We start from the raw sequence: 24,207 nt of genomic DNA, 5'->3' as shown, positions 1-24,207 counted from the left end.
TTTTTTTCATCTTCTCACCTGAATATTTACAGAACTATGCACTGCCCTCCCAGTTTGTATTAGGCAGGACAGGAATAAGAGATGAGATGAAAAAGGGGCATCCAAAGATCTTTCAGAAAATTACAGTAAAGATACTTCTGAGGAGTCATATTCCATATTTCAAGTCACTGATTTTACAGACAGTGCTCTAGGGTGAAAAATCACAAAATCTGTCAAATTTAAGTTTTGCTACCAGCTGCATGAACCAAAGATTAGGTAGTATTTAAGCACTCCCAATGGCCTGTGAAATGGAGAGGGTTTCAACCTACATAAATAACTCGTCAGATATTTGCTAGGAAGAAAATTGCTGCCTATTTAAAATACAAGGATGTGTAAGAGCAAGAAGATCCAGACTGATTCCTGTGTTCCCCTTTTACCAGGAAGACTGATTTTAAGCACTTTAAATAACTACATTCTTTCCCGTTCTCCTCTGCACTTTGTCTTTCTTCTTATTTTTTATTGTCAGTATTTCTTTAGTTCTTTTTTTTCCTTTGCATTGTCTTTTCTCTTTCATGTCTTTCCTTTGTCAAATTCCTCCCAGTGTCAATACTGCAGAGCTTGCAATATGAACTGGATGCCACATCCACTTATAAAGTTACACAGACAAACAGAAAAATCCATTCAATTGTGCCTTCTTTTTTAACTGTTCATCTCCATCACAACCCCTAACAGTTAGTACTGGGATTTCTGGAAGTGTCTTAGACCTCACGATTTATAGCTTCAAAGTAAATTTGCTGTAGCTGTCCAGAAGCTGTGCACCTCTCAAGCTCTCAGACTCTTTGCTCTATGACTTAATTTCTGACTGCACAATAATGGTGCTATGTCCAGAAGAATTCAAGATGAGGATTAAAAATAATGCCCTAGGCACAGCCTCTCCCCAGATTTTCCAAGTTTGCCCTGCTTCCTCGCAGGAGCTCCAAGTGAGGTTCAGCAGAGTGAACCTCTGGGTTAATTCTCAGGAAGCAGCAAGTCAGATCTTTGGAAGCAAACAGGTTAATTTTCCTGGGAACTCTCACTGAAATGCTTAAAGCAAGTAGCTGTGCTGATTGCCCTCAGAGAGCCCAATCAGTTTGGCACACTGAGTTCCCCCTTCAAGTATAGATATTATTTAAAAGAAATTATATAGGATGAGCCTTCTGGCACCACGTGCTTTGCAATTATATCCTCCCTATCCTGCTATCCTAATCACTCCAGTCTCCCACTCTCACTGAGGCCAATTGTTTTTCTTGAGCCCACTGGCTATTTCTCTTTTTTGGGAGGAGCTTTTCCTTTTACTTCTTTCAGCTGCCATTAGGGCAAATATTAATATGGTTGTGTCCCAGCTATCTTATTATGAGACAGCAATATGAGCCTGTTTCCTAGATGAGTATCTGCCTTCAGACACTGGGAAAAGGAAAAGGGAGAAAATGCTGGGGTGGAAACGCCTATTGTAAAATCTAAAAGCACCCTAGTGTGTGCAATGAGCAGTGGCAGTGCAATCCTCCCACTCCATTTCAGGCTCTGCCATCATTTTGGCACCAGGCCTGAGTTAAGCTGCTGCCACCAGTCACTCACAAGTACCTTGGGACAAAACTTGGCTACTTTTTTCATGTGCTTTTGAGATCCTATGCTGAAAAGCCCTGAGAACATCCAAGCATTATTGTTATTCAACACTCAGAGTATATCTAACAGGCTTACTATTTGTAATCTATTACCCTTTCTTAATGAAGAGGACGCCTTTTATTATTAGTGCAGAGGGTGAATATATTATTACTGCTGTTTATCACTAGTGCAAGAATAATTACAATCTTTGGGTCACATGTTAAATATGAATTTTTGAAATGACAGTGAAACAGTGCTTTGTAGACCAAGTACCTCTCTTAATACTCTAGATGTTCATAAATTGATTCACAATCTTATACATCTTTATAAAATTAATTATTTTAACCTCACAAGTGTATTGCTGAACAATGCAATGCAATGTCAAAGATGAATGCCTACAGCAAAGATATAGTGACTGATATTCATGGGCAACACCACAGAGAAAGAATAAGGCCTTTGTGCTGGTTCAAGGCCATGGGAATTTTGATGAAAAGAGCAGGCTTAAAGACAGGAAACTAGCTTGAGGTTGTGGCTGGAAAATTAGGAGGGCTGCTCTGTCCCTTCAGAAAGAAGGTACTTTATATGAAGGACCATGGATATAGTCAGGAGATTCATAATAATGCAAAACTAGAATAATTCCACAGATTTAAGTATAGCCATATCAGATCAATGCATAGGCAGCAAAGAGTATTGTCTACCCCAAGTATCTTGCATTAAATTCAGTCTTTTACTTAGACTGTAACAGTGTTAGAGGAAGAAGCCTTTAAGAAGAGGGCTGAGACTGAGGACAATGGGAAGCTTTTTTCCAACAGTTTACTTTGGATAAACAAGGCAGGATTGTAACAATATATTTTCTATTTGATGAATTTAATTTAAAATAAGCAAAATTTTTGCATGTTTAATTCTTCAGATAGGAAATTCAGCTTAGCTCTAAAATATTTTGTACATACTGATACACATTGCCTTAGGTTTCAGTAGACATAGAGAAACCATAGCCTTAGGACCTGTGAAGGAGGTCAGGAAAGAAACAGGAAGAAAATGATGGTTTCTCTCAGTCACTCTCATGCTTCTCCCTATTTTCAGCTGGTACTGTACTATGGCACAGAAATTTACTACAGTAATTAACTGAATTTGCTACCTTATTTTTTCCCCACCTACCTGGGCACAAGATGTATGTGCTGTTTGTGGAGGTTCTGTATGATACACAGCTTTTATTCTTTGTCAGCTTGATCCCTGCCAACGTTTAGAAGTTTGCAATTTACATAGTGTTTCAAAAAAGCAACATTTCTACAACCTTCCTTGATGTGATTATCCATTGGTGGATCTTGTTTTTTTTTCCTTGCAGTATGAGATGAATGAAGTTATAGTGGGTTCATGCCATCTCTTGCTAGTAGAAACTTCAAAATCTTTACAAATCTTATTAAAATAGTCATGGCAATTTTGAAAAATGCTGGAGTAGAAACTCTAAGTTCCATGCTTATGTGACAATGGCTGTGAGCACCAAAGATGTGTCATTCTAAGCTATAAGCCCTGACTTTCCCACAGTAACAGGACAACTCTTTATAAAGCCTTCTTGCTGCGTATCATTAATCCCCCAACTTCTAGACTGGATTTGGTTAATCCTTTTGGGGAATGAATCTGGATGATTAATTAACAGTACCAGGGATATCTGTAATAAGATTATGCACATGGTTTTACATTCCCATAACTCAGTTGATTTTCTTTTGAACTAATGGGAACTTTGTTATTGCACTCAATCCACTCTGTGTTGGAACTGTCATTGCTGATAAAACTGTAATAATAAACAGCTAAAAGGAAACCGAATTTAAAATGTAGACAAACAAATATATTAGCTTATAGAGAAGTTGGAGGGAGGGTCATGTTAATCTAGGAATCCACAGGAAAATAAAAGAGGGCAAAGCATTAGGTAGAAAAATCCAAGATAAAGAAGGAAAGTGAGAACTGCCAGGTAGGATAAGCCAAGGACAGCTGGACGATAGTTCAGGCAAACACCAGAACACAAATACAAAACATAATTGGAATAAGAAATAATGTTAGGTTAATCCAGAAAAACTGAAGCAACTGGCTATTGTAAGAAAAGTCCATGTGTGCTTTGGATAGTGCGGGCGAATTCATCAGATCCCGTTCCTTTCAAGTAGAGTAAAAAACACACTACTAAACCCACAGTTTTCTATTAAAAGGAGGCTCCCTATTCTGTAATGTGTTGCTAAGGGTTAATGTGTCCTTGTGCAAAGAGACTTCAGACTCGTTCTTTAGGTGCAGTTTGATCCCTTCACTATGGTCACCAGGACAAATCCTCTGGAGAATCCAGCTGATTTGTGTCCTTCCTGTCACGCAAAGCAGCCTTGTCAGATATTTCCATAGAAGCATTCACTGCATGGCACATAGAAATGAAGTAGGAGTAAAGACAACTGCCCTCCATCAGAGGCTCTCTTGGCTGGTAGCCAATGGTCTTGCCATAACCCTGGGGCAGTATCAGCTTCTGCTGTCACTTACAGTAGGATGAGGCGTGCTCTGATCTTTGCTAGGAACTGGACAGATGCCTGGAAGATCATAGGACAAGGGACCTGAGGGCCACAGACAGCCTATCCATCTTCCTCTCAATTGCACTGAATCTCCATCAGACAGGCTCCAGCCTCTGCACCCACGGCAGAAACTTTCTCCTGAGATCTGGAACAAGGAAAATCCCCCTGAGTTGACTGTTCATGTTCTTTTTCCTTCTCCAACCCCTAGCAGTTGAAGATCTGGATCTCAGGTTGAATTTCCACTGAGAAGCAGCAGGAGAGCAGATTTATAATTTGCATGTTATTTCCAACAGCATCTCTCCAAGTATATTAAAAACATTACTATAATTCTGTCCTAGGGTTATGTTGGTATTAATAAACCACTTGAATTTTGCTCTAAGTAATTAAAATTACAAGTACTTTTTGTTGCAGTTACAGGCAGGAGGCAAATGTGGCTGGGGCTTTATTATTAAGATTGTGTAATAATTCAGGCAGCAGCAGGTATTTTTTCAATTGCTTTTCATTCACATAACAGTCTAAGGCCTTCACCAATGCAGTCCCTCAATGCTTCAAAACATAAATTTAGATCCCATATCACCTGATGGAAATAAATAGCACAAAAGCCAAGCAATTTATTCCTGATTAACTAAGTATAAAACACCTTGCAAATAATTTATACTTCTTTCATGTAGTAACTCACAGGAAAGAAATAACTCTTCAGTGTCAATTTGCACCCGGCTTGGATATTGGCATTTCTAATGCAAAATGTAATTACAAACTGAGTATTGTTCACTGAGATCTAAAAAAAGAAAGCTTTAGACTCAGCCCAGGTTCTGTGGCTCTTTCAGACACCACTAGGAATAAGCCAGTACTTCACCAGAAATAAGCATAAGACTTGCTGATAGCTCAGTCCTTCCCCCACTAATGGCATTTCTCTAGGACTGGCTTTCTAGAGCAGATTAAAATGACAATGACAACAGACACATAGAGAAAATAAGGGAAAATCAGTAAGCAAATGCATTTATAGGACACTGGAAGGTTATAAGACCTCTCAGGCACTATTTGCTGAAGCCCTTAATCACTGTATAGGACCTAACTAGTGCATTTTAAGGAACTTAGAAACCCTAATTGAAAAAGCATATGTACTCCCCTGACACAAGATCATTATATGGGAATTGACAAGCTTTTTCTTGGTTGCTTTTTGCCCATAAGAAAAGCTTATCTTATGCTCTTTTCCTGATTGTTTATATGAACAAGGGAGGTTGCAGACCAATGCCTGGAAGGCTTGTGTGAGATATATGAAATAAAAAAACACAACTTTAAATCAACAAAGAGTCAAGACCACTGCATGACTAAGCTTGAGATAAGTTCTTGCCTGCCAAACAGGAGAAAAGACTCTTGGGCTTGTTAACCAGGATCTCAGAAGAGTTTTCTCATTCTTATATTTAAGAGCTACTCTTATAATCACTGTGTAAAATAAGGTCTAATTTTAGGCAAATACATTTAGATGAAAACTCGCCCTTAATTTCTATGCTTTAGTCTGTGTCATATAGTAGTAGTAGTAGTAATAATAATAATAATAATAATAATAATAATAATAATAATAATGCTTCATCTAGGTTAATGCTATATACTTAGAAGAGTTTTGACCCTGCTCCTCCTCCCCTATCAGTGTATAATGTAGACAAAGATAAGAAAATAAGCTGTTTACATTTTAGTGAATCCATACCACCCACATGAAGCTTCACCCAATTTAACTGCCAGTTGATGTCTGACTGCAAACTGTCTAAATCCCTAAGGAGCAGGACTGGTTTAAGTTGTTTTACTTAAAGTCTTCTTTATCTTGTATGTAAGCATACAGCTGTTCCAACAGATGTTATTTTTCAATGCAGCCAACACCTAGATATTGCCACTCTATCTGATCATTTAAAGTACTTTAGCATTGAGCCAAGCTATTTGTTTTTATCTTCTACATCCCTATCTCCCCACTATCTTATCAAACATAACTTTGTAGTATGTAATTGCTAATCCTAAACAATTCACCCTTAATGGTAGAAGCATCTGTTTATCATGTGCTGTAATCATTGAATGTCACCGGAAGTAGCGATGAGCATCTTACGTTCACTGGAAAAGCCTTTTATCTCTGGTGTGGATATCCTATTTCTTCCTATTATTCCCTTCCTGGGTCACTGCAGTGGGAAAAAAAAAACCAAACAAAACCCCTTGTACATTTTATTTCACAGTGACTTTTACTCCTCCTACTATTAATTGGGGTTTTTGCATTTGTTGATTTTTTTTTAACAGAAAAAGTCTGTAACTGAAGAAACACCACATCCTATTGCATTTCCAGTAAAATCACTACATTTCAGTGTGCAGAGATGTATAACAAGTTCAGCCAGATTGGTCTCACTTCCAGATAGTATGTAGTTTCAAATTTGCTCTATCTGCTTCAAGGGAAATCACCAAAACTCATTGAAAACCTTGCTATAAATGGTAGTGTGATGTCACTGGCAACAACCAGCGCCATTAGGTTCTACCTTTCATACCTACCTTCCATTCCTTTAACACCCCATCAACAGGAGCTTTGGGAGAGTTCTTTAATCTGCTGTATTTTTTCTGTGTTTCACCTAGAGAAATTAGGTTTCCTTTTTTATTTTCAACTCGAAACAAGTACAATGTATTCGGTGTAACAAAATTGCTACCCAAAGGGACTGCCAATGATTGCCTGATCAGCGCTAAGAGTATTGGCCTTCAGGTATTCTGTTATTGTTTTGGGGGTATTTTTGTTTGTTTGTTGGGTTGGGTTTTTTTGGGGGGGAGGGGAAGTGTTCTTTGTTTTGTTTTGTTTTTCATTTTGGTCTTGTTTGGTTGGTTTTTTTTTTTTAATAGTTGCACAACTTTGAGGTGAAAGGTATTGAAGAGCAAACAGAAATCATTAATGCTTCCCTTTTCACTTATCTGTTAACATTCTGATATTCTCCTGTCTGCTTATATGCTGCACATCAGCATTAACAAACCTCATTTTAAAAAGAGATTAACAGAAAATGGTACCCATGAATGTAGCAAATGGGGGAAGGGAGCTTATTTGCAGGTTGAAGAATGCCAAATCCTCAATAATTTGCCAGCAAAAGAGGAGAATATGAGCAGAATATCTGCTGCTGGAATAGGATCATCTCAAAGAAGAAACAGATTATTTATAAAATGTTAATGATTTCAGAAATTCCATAATTAGAATCACTGCTACTTCTGTTGCAGATAATACAGATGGATGAAAGGGAACAGAGAAGGTCCTCCAGGCTCGCAGGAAATTTTTTTGCTGTTCAGTACTGAGGATGATTATGAGAATCCAAAGCCTAAGTAAGGGAGAAGCTGAATAAGAATGAGTAGGCTAATATGTCCGCAGGAGAAAGGCAAAGCAACTGTGGATAATACATAAGAGAAAAGAGTGTGTCAGAATGGTTTAATATAAATCTCAACCAAGAGCCTATTTTAATTTGTTCTCATTTTTCTTTTCAGACATTCCTTCCTCACTACATATTTTAATGTGAAGGAACCTTAGGAATTTGCCATGGATCCCAAGAATGACTTGAACTGAGTCTCAGATTCACAAGAACAAAGGAAAATGAGCACAGAACAAAATAATTTCTATTATAGTCATATAAAATAGCATATTGTAAGTCATACACTTTTATCTGTCACGTCAATAACATGCCATGATTCCTGACAAAAGTCATGTATATTAAGCAGGCTCTATGTCTCATCAGCTGAAGCCAAAGCAATGGCAATAGGAGGACTGCTTTCAAATATTACACCTTTTGATACATTTGCATCCTGTGTTTTTTTGTTGTATTGCATGGTTCATAATTTCATGCTTATTATGCTTGCTATTGACATTACCCCTCAGCACATTTCAATTTCAGGCTCCATACTATAGAAAAGTACCCAGGCATATAATCAAAATAGCAAATAATGAAGCTTCAACTTAACCAACTTGAGCAGATCTTCAGAGCTCTGTCGCTGCTTTACAAAGTGATTTGCTGAGTGGCTTTAAGTAGATATTAAAAGCTAAAAATGTGCATCAGTGCTTTACTAATGCTGATTCACCTCCTTCCCTCCATGTCATAGATTTAACCCTCAACACTGTCGTTTGATGTTGCTGCGACTGCATTGAACTCCACCCAAAAAGTCCCATCCTCTCCTGAGTCCTGCTGAACTCACAGTCTCAGTGTAGTTTTCATTGCAGGAGTCCTACAGGTCAGTTTTGTCCCATGTGAAAAACACTACTCTGTTTCACAACTGCTGCCTATCTGTTTTACTGTCTGAGTAATCCAAAACAATTCTCTTTTTTTCTTGTTTTATGAGAAAATTCAAACAGGAGAGGACTGAAACATCTTTTTATTTTCTCTGCACTCACTTTGGTCTCTCCTATTTAACCCTTCTCTAAATGAAAAAACTCTGTCTTTTCATCCTCTCTTCATTCTGGACCTTCTCTGTGATTCTGATTGATGATGATTTTCCCTCCTCATGTTTTCTCCTATTCCTGCTGAAGCCGGTCCATGAAAAGTTGGTCAAAACTGAGGACAACAGATAAATTTAATGTAATAAATAAGGAATTTATACTTATGGAGAATTATGCTACTTCAGTGTGGAAGCCAGAAAGACTAGGAGGGTAGTGTTTCTTTAACTTTATTGGTCTGATTTAATGTGATTAATCCTGCCAACAACTTTGACAGAAGTCAAAGGAAGAAAAGAAGGAACTGAAAATACAAAGTCACATTTTAATGATTTGAATGTTAAGAGAGACAGAGGGAACAAGGGAGACAGAGAACTGGCTACATGTCTGTCTTTCCTGTAAGTGAATTTGGGAGACCAAAATGCTGTACAGGTATTGCCTTCCATAACATGTAAATCACATTGGCCTACAGAAAGGAGGAATGTTTACATTACAGTCATTCTGTCTGGGACAGAAAGAGACTGCAATGTAATTATCAGGAAGGTATGTCTGTTGTAAAAGATCACCTCTGCTATGAAGAGAGGCTTTGCATAATCCAACCTAGACAGGCTTGAACAATAGTACAAAAACATTCATTATATCCATTATAAGTCTAAGGCACATTTGCAGCCAACCCAGGCTGCAAATACAATACATTTCCCTAAGTGGATTAATAGGAAAGCAAAGGTCCTAGAATTGCTCTGACATATCACTTATACACATTGTAATCCTGACAACTGTTAAGTATTAGGGAAAATCCAAGCAGAGACTGTGCAAGGAGCACCCACAATTTATTACACTCTAAAATGCAGCATGCTGATCTCTTGATTAGCCCACAGCTTTAACAGCTAAGAGATGTCTCAGAAAAAGTTTAGAAGACAGAATATCTCACATATATATACACACATATGATATTATCTCATCTTCCTTTTTCAACATTCTTATTTATAACTATGTTTTCATATTCATGATCAAGAATGGAGCCTATTTCTTTGCTAGACAACACTTTTTTTCATTCACTTTACACCTGCCTATCATTTAAAACTCCTGAGACAGATAAATTACTTCCTCAGAAGCAAAAGGATGAAATAAAGCGGCACTACAGTCAGGCTGTGGATGCCAGCAGACTAAGTCGCACCTTGGACTTCCAAGCAGCAGCAGCTGAGGGAAGCCTGCACGGCTATGAGTGAAGTGCTGCATGTGGAAATCCATTTGTGACAGAGCACAGGTGCCCCCAGCTCCCCCAGGCCAAGCATGAGTTCTCTGCACAGGCAAAGCCTCTTGCAAGGCATTTGGGGAGAGGAGATGTGTGCACCCAGACACCCAGGAGCTCTGCAAGTACAAGGTCCTGCTCAGCCATCCTGGGTGAAGACCTCAAGACTCCTGCAGCATTTGACAGTGCTTTTAGACAAAATTTGTGACTGAGTACTTCCCTCTCTGCTACTTCTATGGATGTATACTCTGGTTTCTCTTCAGATCCTATAAAGATGTGTTTAAAGAGCTTCAGTGAAGCAGAAATACTCTGTTTTCCCTTTTGGGAGCTCAGTTTGCTACTTGTATGAGGAGATGTCCTGACCTTCCTGAGCATATCTGTACAACTCTAGAAGCTGACTGTGTGCACTATGTCTATTGACCCTCTAGGAGAAAGGTATCTGCAGCCTGGTCTTGAAGATAAGATTCAAATTCCACAGGAGTCAACAGAGAAGCTACTGCTGCTATTTCTGGAAAACTTATTCCTGGACAACTCTGGGTAACTCACCGAGTGCACAATTGCTCTATTCTGCTGAAGTCCAGTTGGTCTATTATGCTGAATTGTAGAAAAAAAAACGTACCACAGAAGGAAGTATTCAGTGAATCACTACCTTTTCAGCACTGAACTAGACCATCGGGAGTGCTGGAAGGTGTAGAAGGTTTTCAGTGGAGATTGAAAGAACCAGAGCAAAGGATTTACACCACGCATGCCTCTTCTCTGAAGAGCAACCAGACATCAATTTCCAGATAAAAGAACATTATGAGAAGTATAGAAAAATTTTGTAGGTATTGTGTAGGTATTCAGAACATAGTATTTATAACCTGTACATATGACATCTTAAAGTGCATTGTAAAATTATCTTCACGTAGACACACTATTTATAGAAAACTCACTGTCATTTTGAACTAGGAGGCAAGAGAGAAAAAAATCCTGAAAAATTTATTTAAGTAATTCTAGTGATAGAACATCTAATTTTATTTGCTTCCTCAAAATGTCCTTACATTCATACATAACTGGTGCATGATAATAAACAAGTAAGAGAAGATTATGATGAGAACCCATGATATACTGTATAGTGACTTATTTTGCAATTAAGATATGGCCTATATCAAATACTTCTCTTCAGTTTGAGCCTCTCTATAAAGGCAGGCAGCAGAAACTGCTGCTCTGCTTTTTATAAAACATCTTTGTCAAATCACTACACTTGGACTCTAAGTCACTAAAATGCTTTAGACTTTCACACAAATTGTGATAGGGCTTTTCCTCCTCACTCAGCCATTCTAGCTGGTTGTTACAATCACCTTGAGATTGTTCTGATTTGGCTTTGTTATGCATTTTAGAGATGAGACAAGACAATCTGCTTGCAGTATTACCAGGTGTATTTGGCATTTGCTGCAGTCATGTGTGGCTGTTGCTAGTGTGAAGCCACATAAGCAGTGACAGCGCTGTGATGGGAACAAACCCCTGATGAAAAGTGAGGGGACATTGGTGCTTGGAGACAGTACTGGTAAGAGCATCATCTGTATTGCTGTGCATTGTGTGTCTCTCTTTGCATAACTCAAAGCAAACAGAAAGCTGCAAGTCTGTTAGTACAAGCATAGTGAATATTTCAGATACATGATTTATAAATATGATACAGTCCTGGAAATGTAGTTACCATGAGTAAGTAGCACAGTTATTATTTCACAAAATGCAGCGACCATTAAAACTTGAAAGAATGTGCTAATTAAGCAACACAGTGGAGAGAAAGAAAGGCCTCGCTTGCTATATTAAGATCATCTTATTTCAGGGCTCGGTGCCAGATAGGAAGGTAAAAGGCTGCTTCATTACAGTCATTTGCTTATAAGCACAAAATTTACCTGATGGTGGGTGGCAAGACTGAGATGACAGAGGATGGGAATCCATCCTAAAGAGGAACAGAGTAGATTCAAAAAAAGTAGGAGAGCTCCCAAAGCAAAGCAAATCAAAGTCACAAACTAAGCTGCCTGTTGTGCTAGGTAGTTTTGGAGACTCACTCCATGGGCAGGGGCTTGCTGCCAAAAAGGACACTTGGTTACCACTGCCAAGTCCACACACAAAGCCCTGGCTGCCATGCAGATGGGTACTCTGACAGTGCAGACTGCTGTTTTCCACTTCTCATTTTGGTTTTGTTTTACATTACTGGCGCACCACCCTTGACCAGAATAAACTTGGCGGGGGGGGGTTGTATTTTAGGTTAATATTTGAAACAGATTTGAGACAAACTAATGTCCCTGAGTTTTCTTAATTCCTGGGTAGGCAAGAAACCAGACCAAACGCAGCGTGCAGAAACCCACTGTGTCTGCAGCTTGGTATCTATGAAGAGACACAAAAGCCCTGTAGGTGCTTATGACCAAGTGTTAGGGAGAAATCAGCCCTGCCTCACAGGCAAGGGTAAGGAATTGTTCATTTAGCACCTTGGGTGACCCTCAGGTTAAAAAAAAAATATTTGCATGGAAAGATATGTGTTTTCCAGAAATCTGAAAAAGGGGAGAAACTTGTAAAGCTGGAAGATAAATGGGTAATCTCTCTGTACAAGAGGAACAAGAAGCAGAGTTTAGTTATTCTGAACTGTACAGGGTACATCAATTAGTTTGAAAGTAGGGTACGTGGCAGCAAAGTGTAGAAGCACTTCCATTGCTGACAATATTAAAAACATCAAAAGACAAACACTGTAAATTGGGATTTGAGTTTTAGTTGTTCTGAAGAGCTGTTAGCAGTGGAAATTACCTCACTACTGACTCCCCAGACAATCTTTTCATGCAGAGAGAATGATACAAAGGTAATTAGCTCCTGGGTAAAATTTGTGTCTTCACTGAAGTGAAGATGAAATGCTTTAGTTGTGGGGGAAGGATTTAATCCAGTGCACATCCTGTGAAAGGGTTACACCCAGCAAGCACTTCAGACAAGAGTAACACATCTCCTTTCCATTCCCCATGAATTCCTCTTTGTTTTCTCTCAGACATCATCAAGAGCTTCCCCTGAACATCTTGTAAATAAGGACTTTTCTTAGGAGTGCACACAGGACGTGCACGCCTGCAGTATGGTTACACTAAGTAAGTGAGAAAACAGTCTGAAATGTGCAGCCTCTCCTTCCACTCCTTAAAATAAGGACTACTCACCCATCTTTGTATATTTAAAAAGAAGGCATTTTTAGAAGCATGAAGTAAAAGTAATTTTAGTAGTCCCATTCATAAGTTTGTCAGCTTTGATAAGGTAGGAAGACTATGTAACATGAAAAAAATATGCGGGATAGGAGCAAACCCCCTAATGCCTAATGACCAGCTAATAATATATTTTGCCTCACATTATTCAATGACTAAGCAAATAATAAAGATTTCAAGAAGAAAGTGTTTCAACTGGATTATGAAGTCTGTAGGATAAAATCTATCAAATATTGCCTAGGGCTTATATTTGTGATATTTTAAATACACTATGGTATCCTTTTCTGTCATCATTTTCTTAATTCTACTTCTTAATTTTGGGGGATGCCAAAATGTATGTATTCCTAAACCAAGTTCTGCTTTTAGGAATGAGTGCCCTCGATTCTTTAATTTCTGTGGCACTTGAGTGCAACTGTGTCAAACCCTCAGTGTTTTATAAGTGTTCTTAATCTTGTTCCACATCTCCAGGCCATGTTACACTGCCAAGTCCGGAATTCAAGCGCATCTCTAACTTTCCTTATCCAGTGCTACTGAGTCATAGCAAAGTGATTATTAAAATACATATTTGTGCCCTATTTTTCATCCATTTCAGGTGAAAGCCACAATCTAAAATTTTATTTGTCTTAGCTCTACAGAGCTGGCACAGTTTTAAGGGCAGACATTTGAGATTGAGTCTTCCGCCTTGTACATCATCAACAATCTTTTCCACATAATTTCCACTTTAAAATCTTTAGTATGAATAATTGTATTACATGTAATTGTGTTAAAATCTTTTCTGCCTAAGGTCTCAAGTGACTTTATATTTCAGGAAGTAAACAATGACATGTTTTTCCTGTAAATTTACTGAGTACTCATACAGTCTCCGTATGTGTTTTGAGCTGAAACCCTTGCAGACCTTGTGGGGAAGACACATGGACAGACTAATGGAAGCTGGCTCCCTTTTAGGCTTTCTGTATGTTGGAGAGGAGGGGGAAGAGGAAAGTTCAATTGTGCAAGTGAATAATTTGTCCTGACATGTTGAGGTTCATGGAAACCCTAAAACCCAGTTATGTTATGTTAAAGCTTCACCCAGCAGTGTCAAGCCTGTTTTTATTTTAAAGTCTCCTTGAACAACTAACTTACACCAACCCAAATTTTTAAACATTGCCAACAAATCATCAGGCAGAACCTATGGAATGTGTCTTGGATATGCTATCTGACGTCAGACTGCACAGGAGCTGAACCATTAAGTCTCCCTCTCTCATCCTGCAAGAATGATGCAAAAGATGCCTTACTACAAAAGGAAGGGGTTTCTTTTCCAGATGAAAAACCTCTCACATCAGAAATGCTGCCATACATATCAGTCTTCTGCAAAAGATTCCAACTTACTGAAATGCCACAAGTCTCCCTGTCAAAAATACAAAGCTTATTAGCCAGTGATACCCTCCTACTCTGCTGCAGCCCACAAGTTGCTTAAAATAACTAGTCAAAGGTAAGCTTCAAAGCCTTCTGCCTTGAGCTTCAATTTCAAACAAAGCAACTGAAATTTAAACAGAGGAAGTAACTGTTGTTCCGTTCATTATTTCACCCTTCAACCAGAAATAAATATAAATCTCTTATTCCTTAACTATTTTGTGGAACTTGAATCAGGTGAGTGTTCATGAAGTGCAAAGCATTGTTAAAAGTTACAACAGTGGAATAACTTCCAGTATGAAAACACAGAATGCTTAGGGTGGCCCTGCCATCTCTGGTCACCTTGCAAGTATGAGGAAGGTGCCCAAAAATTCTCTAATGCATCCCTGTGATTCTCTGGAATATTGCTACACAACTACTTAACACTGGAGGCTGTAAATCCTGAACAATCTTCTGGCATTAGCTGCTGCCTTCAGTTACAGTCAGCCTAGCAGGCTTTACCTTCCAGTAATCAGAATGAGCCATGAGAGAGATAAGGAAGCCTCTGCCTGACTGCCCATAACATATAACTGTGTCACACTGGTGGATTTATGCATTACAGTTCCCTATATCCTGTCTTTTGCCTGCCCTTTCATCATGGCATACATCCCTGATTTTTGACCCAGTCAACAAGTCAAGCAGGGTCCTGCTTCCTTTCCTTGGAAAATTTCTTGTGTCCCCTGGCAAATCATGGTCTGTATTATGTGTTTGCTGTGTGACCCCATTCTGCCTCAGCCAAATAAACATGACTCCCCTTCATTCCTGTCCCATTCTTCTACCACATTTCTGTCCCTTAATTTCACATCAGTGCTTTTGCAACTTGATCTCTTTTCCTCCAATCTTTCTGAGGTTGTAAAAGGCTGAAAAGCCCCATTTTCTTATACCTGAGCCATACAGATGCATTGCTGACTGGGCTGGGAACCACCCTGGGGTAGCAGATGTTAAAAGTTAGATTATTAAATAGTCTGGTTATGAAGCAGCATGAGTGAATTTAAGGAGATGAGCTTCTAGCACTTCTGTAAGTGACTTGAGAAGAGTTAACTGCAGTTTGGGTAGGACAGACAAACATTTTCAAAGACAGAAACCCTGAAATGTCAAAGAACAGAGTTATCAAAACAGATCGTTGTTAACAAATGGCTGTTTATTGCTAACACAAAGCAAGTGTACAGTTTGAAGCTGGATTCCTTCTGTAAGTGTTTACTGGAGGAAGAGACAAAATTAGACATTTGTATCCTATCAATTGTTCATAAACTCACAACTGCTTCTGTATGGCCCAGTACTCTACTGTTTTACTTTCAATTACTTTCAATTCCAAATGCTTTCAATATTAATTCCAACTTTTGGTTTTTAACAACAATCCATTGAGTGAAACACTCTCTCAGTATTACAGTAGCTACATCCTATTCCCAGTCTAATTGTTTAGAGGAAAACTAATTTGAAATAGTGACTAAAATAAACTTCATGCAATTGAAGGTCTCAAAATATCATTCATGTTTGGACAAGATTTGCCATATCACAGTTGATTTTTTAATTTATTGGTGACTGCATTGCTTTGTTTGGGTTTGTTACCTCAGTTTTCCTGTCTAAAATCCTGCCAGTATCTGTGCATCTTTGGAAATGAATTGGCACCTCTCTTGTGATAGGAATTAAATCAGTAATGCATAATGCACAATAGCAAAACCACACTGCAGAACATGATCTGATGAAAGCACCACAGAGAGGAGGAACTGAAATTATTGAGACAGTTCAGAATACTGTTTTCAAAAAATACTCACCAGGACGTTTCATCCATAAGCAGTTTCTGTTACCATGGTTTTTCTTCCTGCACATGTTCAAGTAGACAAAAAATGGGCATTAAGCGCTCATGCCAGCTGAAAGACTCATTCCCTTGCTTCCGTGCAATACAAAAATAGTATTTCTGAGAGCTAGGCTGTCTGCTCTCCTCTGCCAAATAGTGGGAGAGTCAAAGAAAGAAACCTTTGCTGCTCTCTTTGGCATTCACTGTCAGTTATGCCGATATGACATTACAAAGACACTTATATCAGCATCCATTAAGTGTCTTTACTATAAATCACACTTTATTTCTGGGGCAGGCAATCTTGTCCCACTGCAAGTGCCATGAATGCAATAGTGTGTAATTGAAATAACATTTGCAATGCCATCTGAGAAAAGGCTTCAACTTGGAACTTATTAACAACCTAAGAATGAAAAAAAACCACCTGAACTACAATTTGAGGGGTAGGTAAATATCTAGCAGACTTTGATGGCAAGGCAGGGGAGAAGGAGCTTATCACCATTTAGCCTTCTGTATGAGAAAGAAAGAGAACTTTATCAGCACTGCCTGGCTACAATGAAATGCAAGGTAACATAAGGGAAAGATCAGCTATACAGGGGCACAAATCTTTCACAGATCCAGAAGTTAAAAATCACAGCACTGCACAGATGGAGCAAAAGGCTGTCTTCCCTCTGTGCAGGATACTGAGGCCTTGCTGGCACCTCAGAGCAAGGGCAAGCTTGGTCAGTGCCAGGGCCAGGTCAGCCATGCTAACTGGGGGAACCATGACAGGGTAGGGATGGCAGCAATGAGTGCTTCTGCATGAGCTAAAGATGGGAGCAGGGGCCTCTGGGGACTAGGTAGGCAGGTTGTTTGCTAAAATCCGTGTCCTCAAAACTAGTTGGAGCAAGCTGGCAAAAAGGAGCTAGTATCACATGTTTGTTTTATGCATGGAGATGTCCCCTGTTTATTAAGCATAGGCTCTGGTATCAGAAAAATTTGGAACTTGTTCCTTCCCCTGACTTCCAAAAGGAATGCCAGGAACCACCTGCCTCTCCTTTCCAGGCCCTAATCAAGTAAGGAAATCTGCTACTACTCAGTAAAGCCCCTAGCATCAGCGAGACCTCACCTACACACCAGAGGCTTCACCAGAATGATTGCACCAGTCTGGACAGTCAAACAATATCTAGTCCATAAAGTATGCAACTTTCCCAGAAAATGGCCCAGTGTGGCCGTCATACTGGCAGGAAACACTTCTGCTGACCTACCCGATGTTGTTTCTGGATTAAGCTGCACAGGCAAAAAATCACTCCTGGTAAGAAGTAAATTTAGGAGGGTTGTACTCTGCTATGCAGCCACATCTGTCAAACCTTCTTTAGCAGAGGCAAAGGATGAGTTTGTCAACACTTGCACAACAAAGAATGATTGAGACCTGCTTTTAAGTTCCAAGTAAAATAAGCCCATTCAGCCCATTGGTCATAGACTTGTGAACTGCCAAAGTTTTAAATCTCCTAAAACAGAGACAGTAGCAGGCATGGTTACTGGGAAGCAGGATTTAGTCTTTGGATTATAGCAACAGCTGAGAACTCCAGCTAAGATCAGTCTGTCATGACAATGATGTAGAGACAAATATATTGACGGTGATGTCAAGACAACCAGACAAAAGCTTTCAAAGGTGAAGTGTTTTCTGTGTCTCAGTACAGGTGTTTAATGCATTCATAAACTGAATGTAATCAAAATTTGTGACTCATATAGCAATTCCAGAACTTGCTTCAGGTTCAATAACCAGTGTTCGCAATAAGCTCAGGCATTAGGGCCTCTTCTCAGCTGTTCTTTGAAAATCATGAGCGCCAGAGCGAGCCAAACCCCATTACACAGCATCTGACATCAAATGTGTGTGTTCTTATGCAGTTTTCTACATTATTAATTTTCTACCTGATGGCAGTATGCTCCTATTATTTTTGCCTCCCACTTGTGTTCTGTGATGAAAAGCCTGCAGTAAAAATTCAGACTAATTCCTTTTATTTTACACTCTCCTGCTGCTGTTCTGTCAGAACTGCTGCAGGAAAGAAAAACTGTAGTAGAACAGACTAATAAAAATATTGCTCTATCTTTTGAGATATTAATACTGACATAGTTTCATAGCTCCCTGTCTCAGACAGTAAAGAAAACGGCTCTTATTTTTCACATCCTAACTCTCATTTTCCCATTGTCACAAGGTAGCATAAAATCAGAACCACCCACCACCTTCTGCACAAAAGCCACCCCCCAGAGCTGCACACAGAACACTGTCATCTTCCAGTGGCTTTAGTGATTCAGCTTTCCTGACTTTTTTTTTTGTTTGACTTTTTGTTTGTTTTGTGTTTTTAGTTATTTGTTTGTTTTCTACATCACTATTGGTATCCAGTGAATGGCTAGAGACGAAGCAAAGTATCAACTTCTACCTGCTCTGCGTCCAGAAGGGAAAGATGCAGCCACCTCTGTGCAAATTCTCCTCCACCACCTGATCTGGAAGCACAGTGCAGAAGCAGTTGGGACTATGATCAGCCACAATATGAACAACCAAATTCGTGATCCCCTTTTTTTGCCTTGTTTAGCCACAATTATGTTACTTAGTCACATCTTAGAACCTACAGTGTCCTTTGTAACTAACACCTGAGATAGGTTATGTTTGATTAGTAATGTTGTATGAATAGTAATGGCTGGATTGCTAACAATTTAGGTAAGCACCTAAATGTCAATTCCTGGTACAACCCTCCAGCTGCAAGCGTCACTAATGATACTATTGAGATTTAGGAAACTATTTTTCCCTCTATTTTTTTTTAAACATATATGTGTTAGTAAAATATTCCTCTAATGCCCTCTAGTGTCCACAAATAAGAGGGATTCTTGCTACTGCTTTGTCTGGGCATTCCTTTTGGCAGGGAAGTTTACAGCCTTCCATGCTGCTGAAGAGCATGCAAGGAGTTCAGATTATTAAGTATTAGACATGCATTACTTATTCCCATCTGTTTCACTGCATGGGGAGAACAGCCAGGTCCCACCAAAGTTGACTGGGGCATGCAGGGTGACACTTAGTTCTTGGAGGAAGGACACATAAAACACCTTCATTAGTCACATGTGAACTTGGAGAAGTTACTGACTCAACCTGGAAAAAACCCCAAACTTTCTCCTACTCGTCCCCTACCATTCCCATTGCCTTGAAGGCAAAGATGCCCTCAGAAGAGAAGTGTAGTGACCACAATAGAAACATTTTGCAATGTGTTTATCTAAGCCTAGATATAATACCGGATGTGCAGGAGCCCAGAAAGGATAACCTGACTTATCCAAGGTCACAGCACATGGCCACGAATAGATCCAGACCTCCTGGCTCCCAGACCTGTGCTTAAACCACAACAGTGTGCTCCTTCCTCTCTGCAAATGTGCTGAGAAGTTGCACAACCTGAACCTATTGGTTACATTTCTTTCTGAAGTTCCTGACAGCAATCCATAACCAGATACTTCAAACTCAGCATTACAACTCTGATCTACTGGTGGTGACACACACACTCTTTGTGTCTGATGTTGTATCAAGTCACTTTTAGACAAAAATCTGGTCCATGATTAACAGCTGAGGTGCAACGTGTCTGCAGAGATCTTAAAGTCTATACAGTGAATTTTAGTGCTCTCCATGAGACTTAAAATCTGTTGGATTAGGAGCATTGTATTGCCACAAATAATTTAGCTATTACTATTTATTTTAACTTCCAAGTTGTTGATTCTGAGAATCCTATTCACTTAACTCGTTTTGGTTTTAATCTTAAAAGGAAGCTGCCAAAGTATCCTATTTTTTTTAATGGGGTCTTCCCTTTAACCCAGTTTGCTGAAGGAACATTTCTCCATCCCCTTACTGATTTTAAATTCACTGGAATTTTACAGACACTCAAGAACTGAGTGGCAGCAGCACTTCCTAGATGTTATGAGAAGACTATTTTGAGCCTGGAAATCTATTATTTAAAATTGCTCTTGCGCCAAGTTACTTTTTCTGATTTCACAGACTTGTGTGAAAGGAATAAATAAAATACCTTTTTTCTTTTCTTTTCTTTTCTTTTCTTTTCTTTTCTTTTCTTTTCTTTTCTTTTCTTTTCTTTTCAGTTTTTTGTTTGTTTGTTTTTTTTTTTTTTTTTTTTTTTTTTTTTTTTTTTTTTGAGCTGGGGGAGACCACATATTAGTTGGGTTCTGCTCTATGAACTACTGAAAGTGGTTTGCTGTTTAGTTAGTAATAGGGAAAGGCCAAATTCCCAGCCTACAGATGGAAGGTCAAACCAAGGCATTGCTAGATTTAGCTTCCAAAGTGATAGGACAATTTGGGAGACAATTCAACAGAAACAAGTCACTGAATGAAATTTTGTTTTACAGTAGAAAACATAAAAAATACATTTTACTTCTCAGCATATGAGTGCACCATAGGGATGCTCTGCAGCTGCAGTGAAGAAGAGATGGAAGGCTATTGAAATTGCCACGGGTGGTAGCACTGGGCTGAGGCATGCCAGTATGTGCTCTGTGTAGAATGCAAATGCCCTTTAAGCAGAAAGTGTATTTCACCCTTTTTTATTAATTTCTGTACCACTTAGGCTGTCTTCTTTTCTTCTCACTTCTGGGGCTGTAACCTGGGATCCCCAATCATCCACCCTCCCCTCCCCTGAGAGGTGCAGGCTGCTTCCCATGGGAGGAGCTGCTCACAGTGCTTGGTGAACCTCTGCTCCTGCAAACCCTTCACACCCCAGAGGGCGTTGCTCAGAGCGAGCACAGCATCCTTGTGGGACAAAAGTCAGCACTGTACCACGTGGGACCAAGAAGGACATGCAGAGGAAAATCCTAGTATTGTTGTCTTAGTTAGTATTTTATCTTCCCATTGGGAAATGTTGTAAGATCAAGTGATTGCAACCGTAATGCTGATCTTCCCGAAAATAATTTAGGGTGCCTAAGTTCAAGGAGAAAATTACAAGGGTGAGTTTACTGAAGACAGTGTACTTTGAGGGTCACATATTTAAAGGTCAGAAGCCTGAAGGTACTGGTATGTATAGATGAGGAACTTCAGAAGCTGATAATATGCCCAATTTCCACTGAAATTAACGGAAATCAAAGAGGACTAGGTCCCCAAAACTCCATCTGTAACAACAGGTGTCCCTCTGCAGCTTCAGGTGCTTCACTAACTTCAAATGCCAGGCCAAAAATCCATCTTTTAGCTGTTAGTACTATGTAACTAACATGTAAGAGGCATACAAAAGCTTTAAAAAATATTCTTACAAAAATCACTCAAAAATTACAAAGAAACACAGTGTGAAATGTTCCTTGACTAATTCAGGAGCCAAGGATTCTTTTATAGTTACAATAACTGAAGGGTAAGAGTACATAAGGAATAGGCAGGTGCTTATTGAAGAATTATTAGAATTGGTTTTAAAACTATTAAAATGGGAAAGATCAACATGATTTGATTAATTTTATATAAACACACACGCTCCTCAAGCAGAAGGTACTGCCATAGGGCTATTTATTCTAACAATGTTTGCCAGCAATATTATTCTTTCTAGTGTTTTGAAAACAAATAGGCCCTTCCTTCTATACACTTCATATACCCAGTGAATGTGTTCAAGAATCAGCTTTATTAGACACTGGTAATAGTCTAAATATTGACTTTTGTAATCCCCTTTAACAGCTGTTGCTTTCTACACTTGAATTGACATTTAGCTCAGAACTGAGTACACCAATGACACCCTGCTTAGAAATTATTTGGGTTATTTAAATCCTAAGATGTGTTACAACAGATATAAAAACTGAAATAAATGTGAAAGAGGAAACATTAAGCTTACTGGCAATATTTAGCTATAGGAAACATCCATAATTCATAAACATCCACAAAGCTTCTTTCCCAATAAACATTTCAAATCAATAGTTTTACTTTTAAGCTTCACATGTATAACCTTAACTGACTATAGATCCGATGCACATTTCCATAGATCTAACATGCTTATTGCAAAATTGAACTTTACTCACGAAAAAGGTTCCAAACACAGAAATTTTAAAAGAAATACAGAATTACTGAAGTAAAAGAAATGCTGATTTCATCTTGTAAATAGATTAAAAGATTGTCACTTTTTATGTGAAAGCAACATGAAATTGCAGTATGGACAACATTCTTGAGCACAGCAGGAATAGTAAAAACAACATAAATTCTTCAGAGCATTTTTTATAATACTGTGGTCCATATGTCCACACACTTTCCAGCCTTGACAGTGCTGACCAACACAGATGCCCCTGCCAGTGTGGGGAAGCGGCAAGCGGGAAAAGGGATGCACTGGGCTGGAAGGGGATGGTCCTGCCCCCTCCTTTCTGAACTGTGAGGCTTCTGGATAGACAGCAGCACATTTCTGGCTCGTATCAGCCCCCGCTGACATATGCAACTCACTCAAGTACTTTCTCATTTCAGTCCAAAGGCATTAAAGAAGAGACAGAAACAAGCCCCCAGGGCTGAACCAATCAACCCTTGCCTCTTCCCAGGAAACAACCAAACTAGTTCAGTCTACAGTGATGAGCAGCCAGCTGGCCACGGCCAGGGAGGGTGTCTGTCCTTTACACGGGGCTTTGCTGGTGTAGCACTGGTCACAAGACTGCTTTTCATCTTCTGCTTTGCTCATGGACTTCTATATAATGAGAGCCTTTTTAAAATTAATAACTACTGTAGCAAAATCATACATCAAAACCTGTTCAAAGTAACAGGAACACATCAGTCAAATCCTGATCACGGGTATTCTTCTATTATTTATTTTTAAACTCAGGTTTGTTCTTTGGACTTTTCCACATCACTTCAGATTGAAGTCAATAATGCTAGCCCATGTCAAACTGAAACCTATTCAAAATAACTGTCTTAGGAACCCATGTTGTCCAGTCCCTCTGGAAAAACAGATTTGCCTCATACCACTACAATGTGAAATTCTACTAAGATTCCTATTGTTATTTTTAAAGTTTATCTACATTTTTCCTTGTAATTTGTTGAGGATTAACTCTCATATCTCTAATTGGAAAATATTGCTGAAAGGTTCCTTTTAAACTACAAGCTTATAACACAAACAAGAATCTTTTCTGTCAATCAGAAACTCTGATTGCTGACAGTGCTGCATTTGGACCATTACAAAAAACCTCCACATCTTTAAGGTGAAAGTCACATGCAGGTATTTATGTTGAACTAGCCCATAGTTCAACTGCTATAAATAATACTTTAAAAAAGATATCCTTTAAAGGTACCTTTGAAGTGAGGCAAATATGTTTTCTAAGAAGAAATTATTCTGGTTTATCTAGTTTCCAAGCTAAAGCAAGTTTTCACAAATAAAAATTTTTGAACTATGCCGAAAAAGGCATCAGGTAAAATGCCCTTGGTAGTGTTTCTAGGTAGAATTATAAGCAGATTAAATCATACCTTCTCTTCTACACATGGCAGTGGTAAGACTGTTGAATAAGCAGATCTTTCCTTGCTCATTTCATTTTTGCACCTTGTGAGAAATTACCTATTGAGTTACTAAAGCAAAATTTACCTTTTAAATTTCACCACTGAGCTGAGAGAGAAATACCTACCTAGATGCTTGAATTCAACCGGATAGGTTCTCCTGTGGAGCACTTTAGAGATTTCCATTCATTTGATGTGGAAGGCAGGTGCTTATTTTAGGAGGCTTTCTCCACTAGACATCTAAAATTCAGACCTAAGCTAGACAGATGCAGATGCAGAGTTGCAATATGTAGATGCAAGCTGGGTCTTACCCCATATGATTAATATTTTATGAAAGTCAGATGGCCTTAAGTGAAATGTCTCTCCCAGTGTTCTTTCTGCCTTCAAATGGCCATTAAGGTTCTGAACTATTTTTAGCATTTCAATGCGATTTATTAAATATTAAAAA

General features: G+C 38.9%; 1 protein-coding gene across 4 annotated transcripts in view; it reads right to left on the bottom strand.

The window, feature by feature from the left end:
* Positions 1-24,207, bottom strand: part of SLC35F3 (solute carrier family 35 member F3) — a 165,126-nt gene that overhangs the window by 66,789 nt on the left and 74,130 nt on the right. The window contains exons 3-4 of one of the 4 annotated variants that reach the window (XM_053937760.1): positions 18,721-18,784; positions 16,278-16,324 (exon numbers count right to left, since the gene is read on the bottom strand). The exons of 1 other annotated variant lie outside the window; for it this stretch is intronic. In XM_053937760.1, coding sequence (XP_053793735.1) covers positions 16,278-16,324; positions 18,721-18,784 — 111 coding nt within the window. Of the gene's footprint in view, positions 1-6,264; positions 6,335-16,277; positions 16,325-18,720; positions 18,785-24,207 lie in introns of all 4 variants that reach the window. 2 more of the 4 variants (XM_053937765.1, XM_053937764.1) reach the window with 2 other exon arrangements.

This window comes from Vidua chalybeata, chromosome 3, assembly GCF_026979565.1.
Source record: "Vidua chalybeata isolate OUT-0048 chromosome 3, bVidCha1 merged haplotype, whole genome shotgun sequence".
In the NCBI taxonomy this organism is placed as follows: Eukaryota; Metazoa; Chordata; class Aves; order Passeriformes; family Viduidae; genus Vidua; species Vidua chalybeata.
This window is presented reverse-complemented; position numbering and strand designations above follow the sequence as displayed.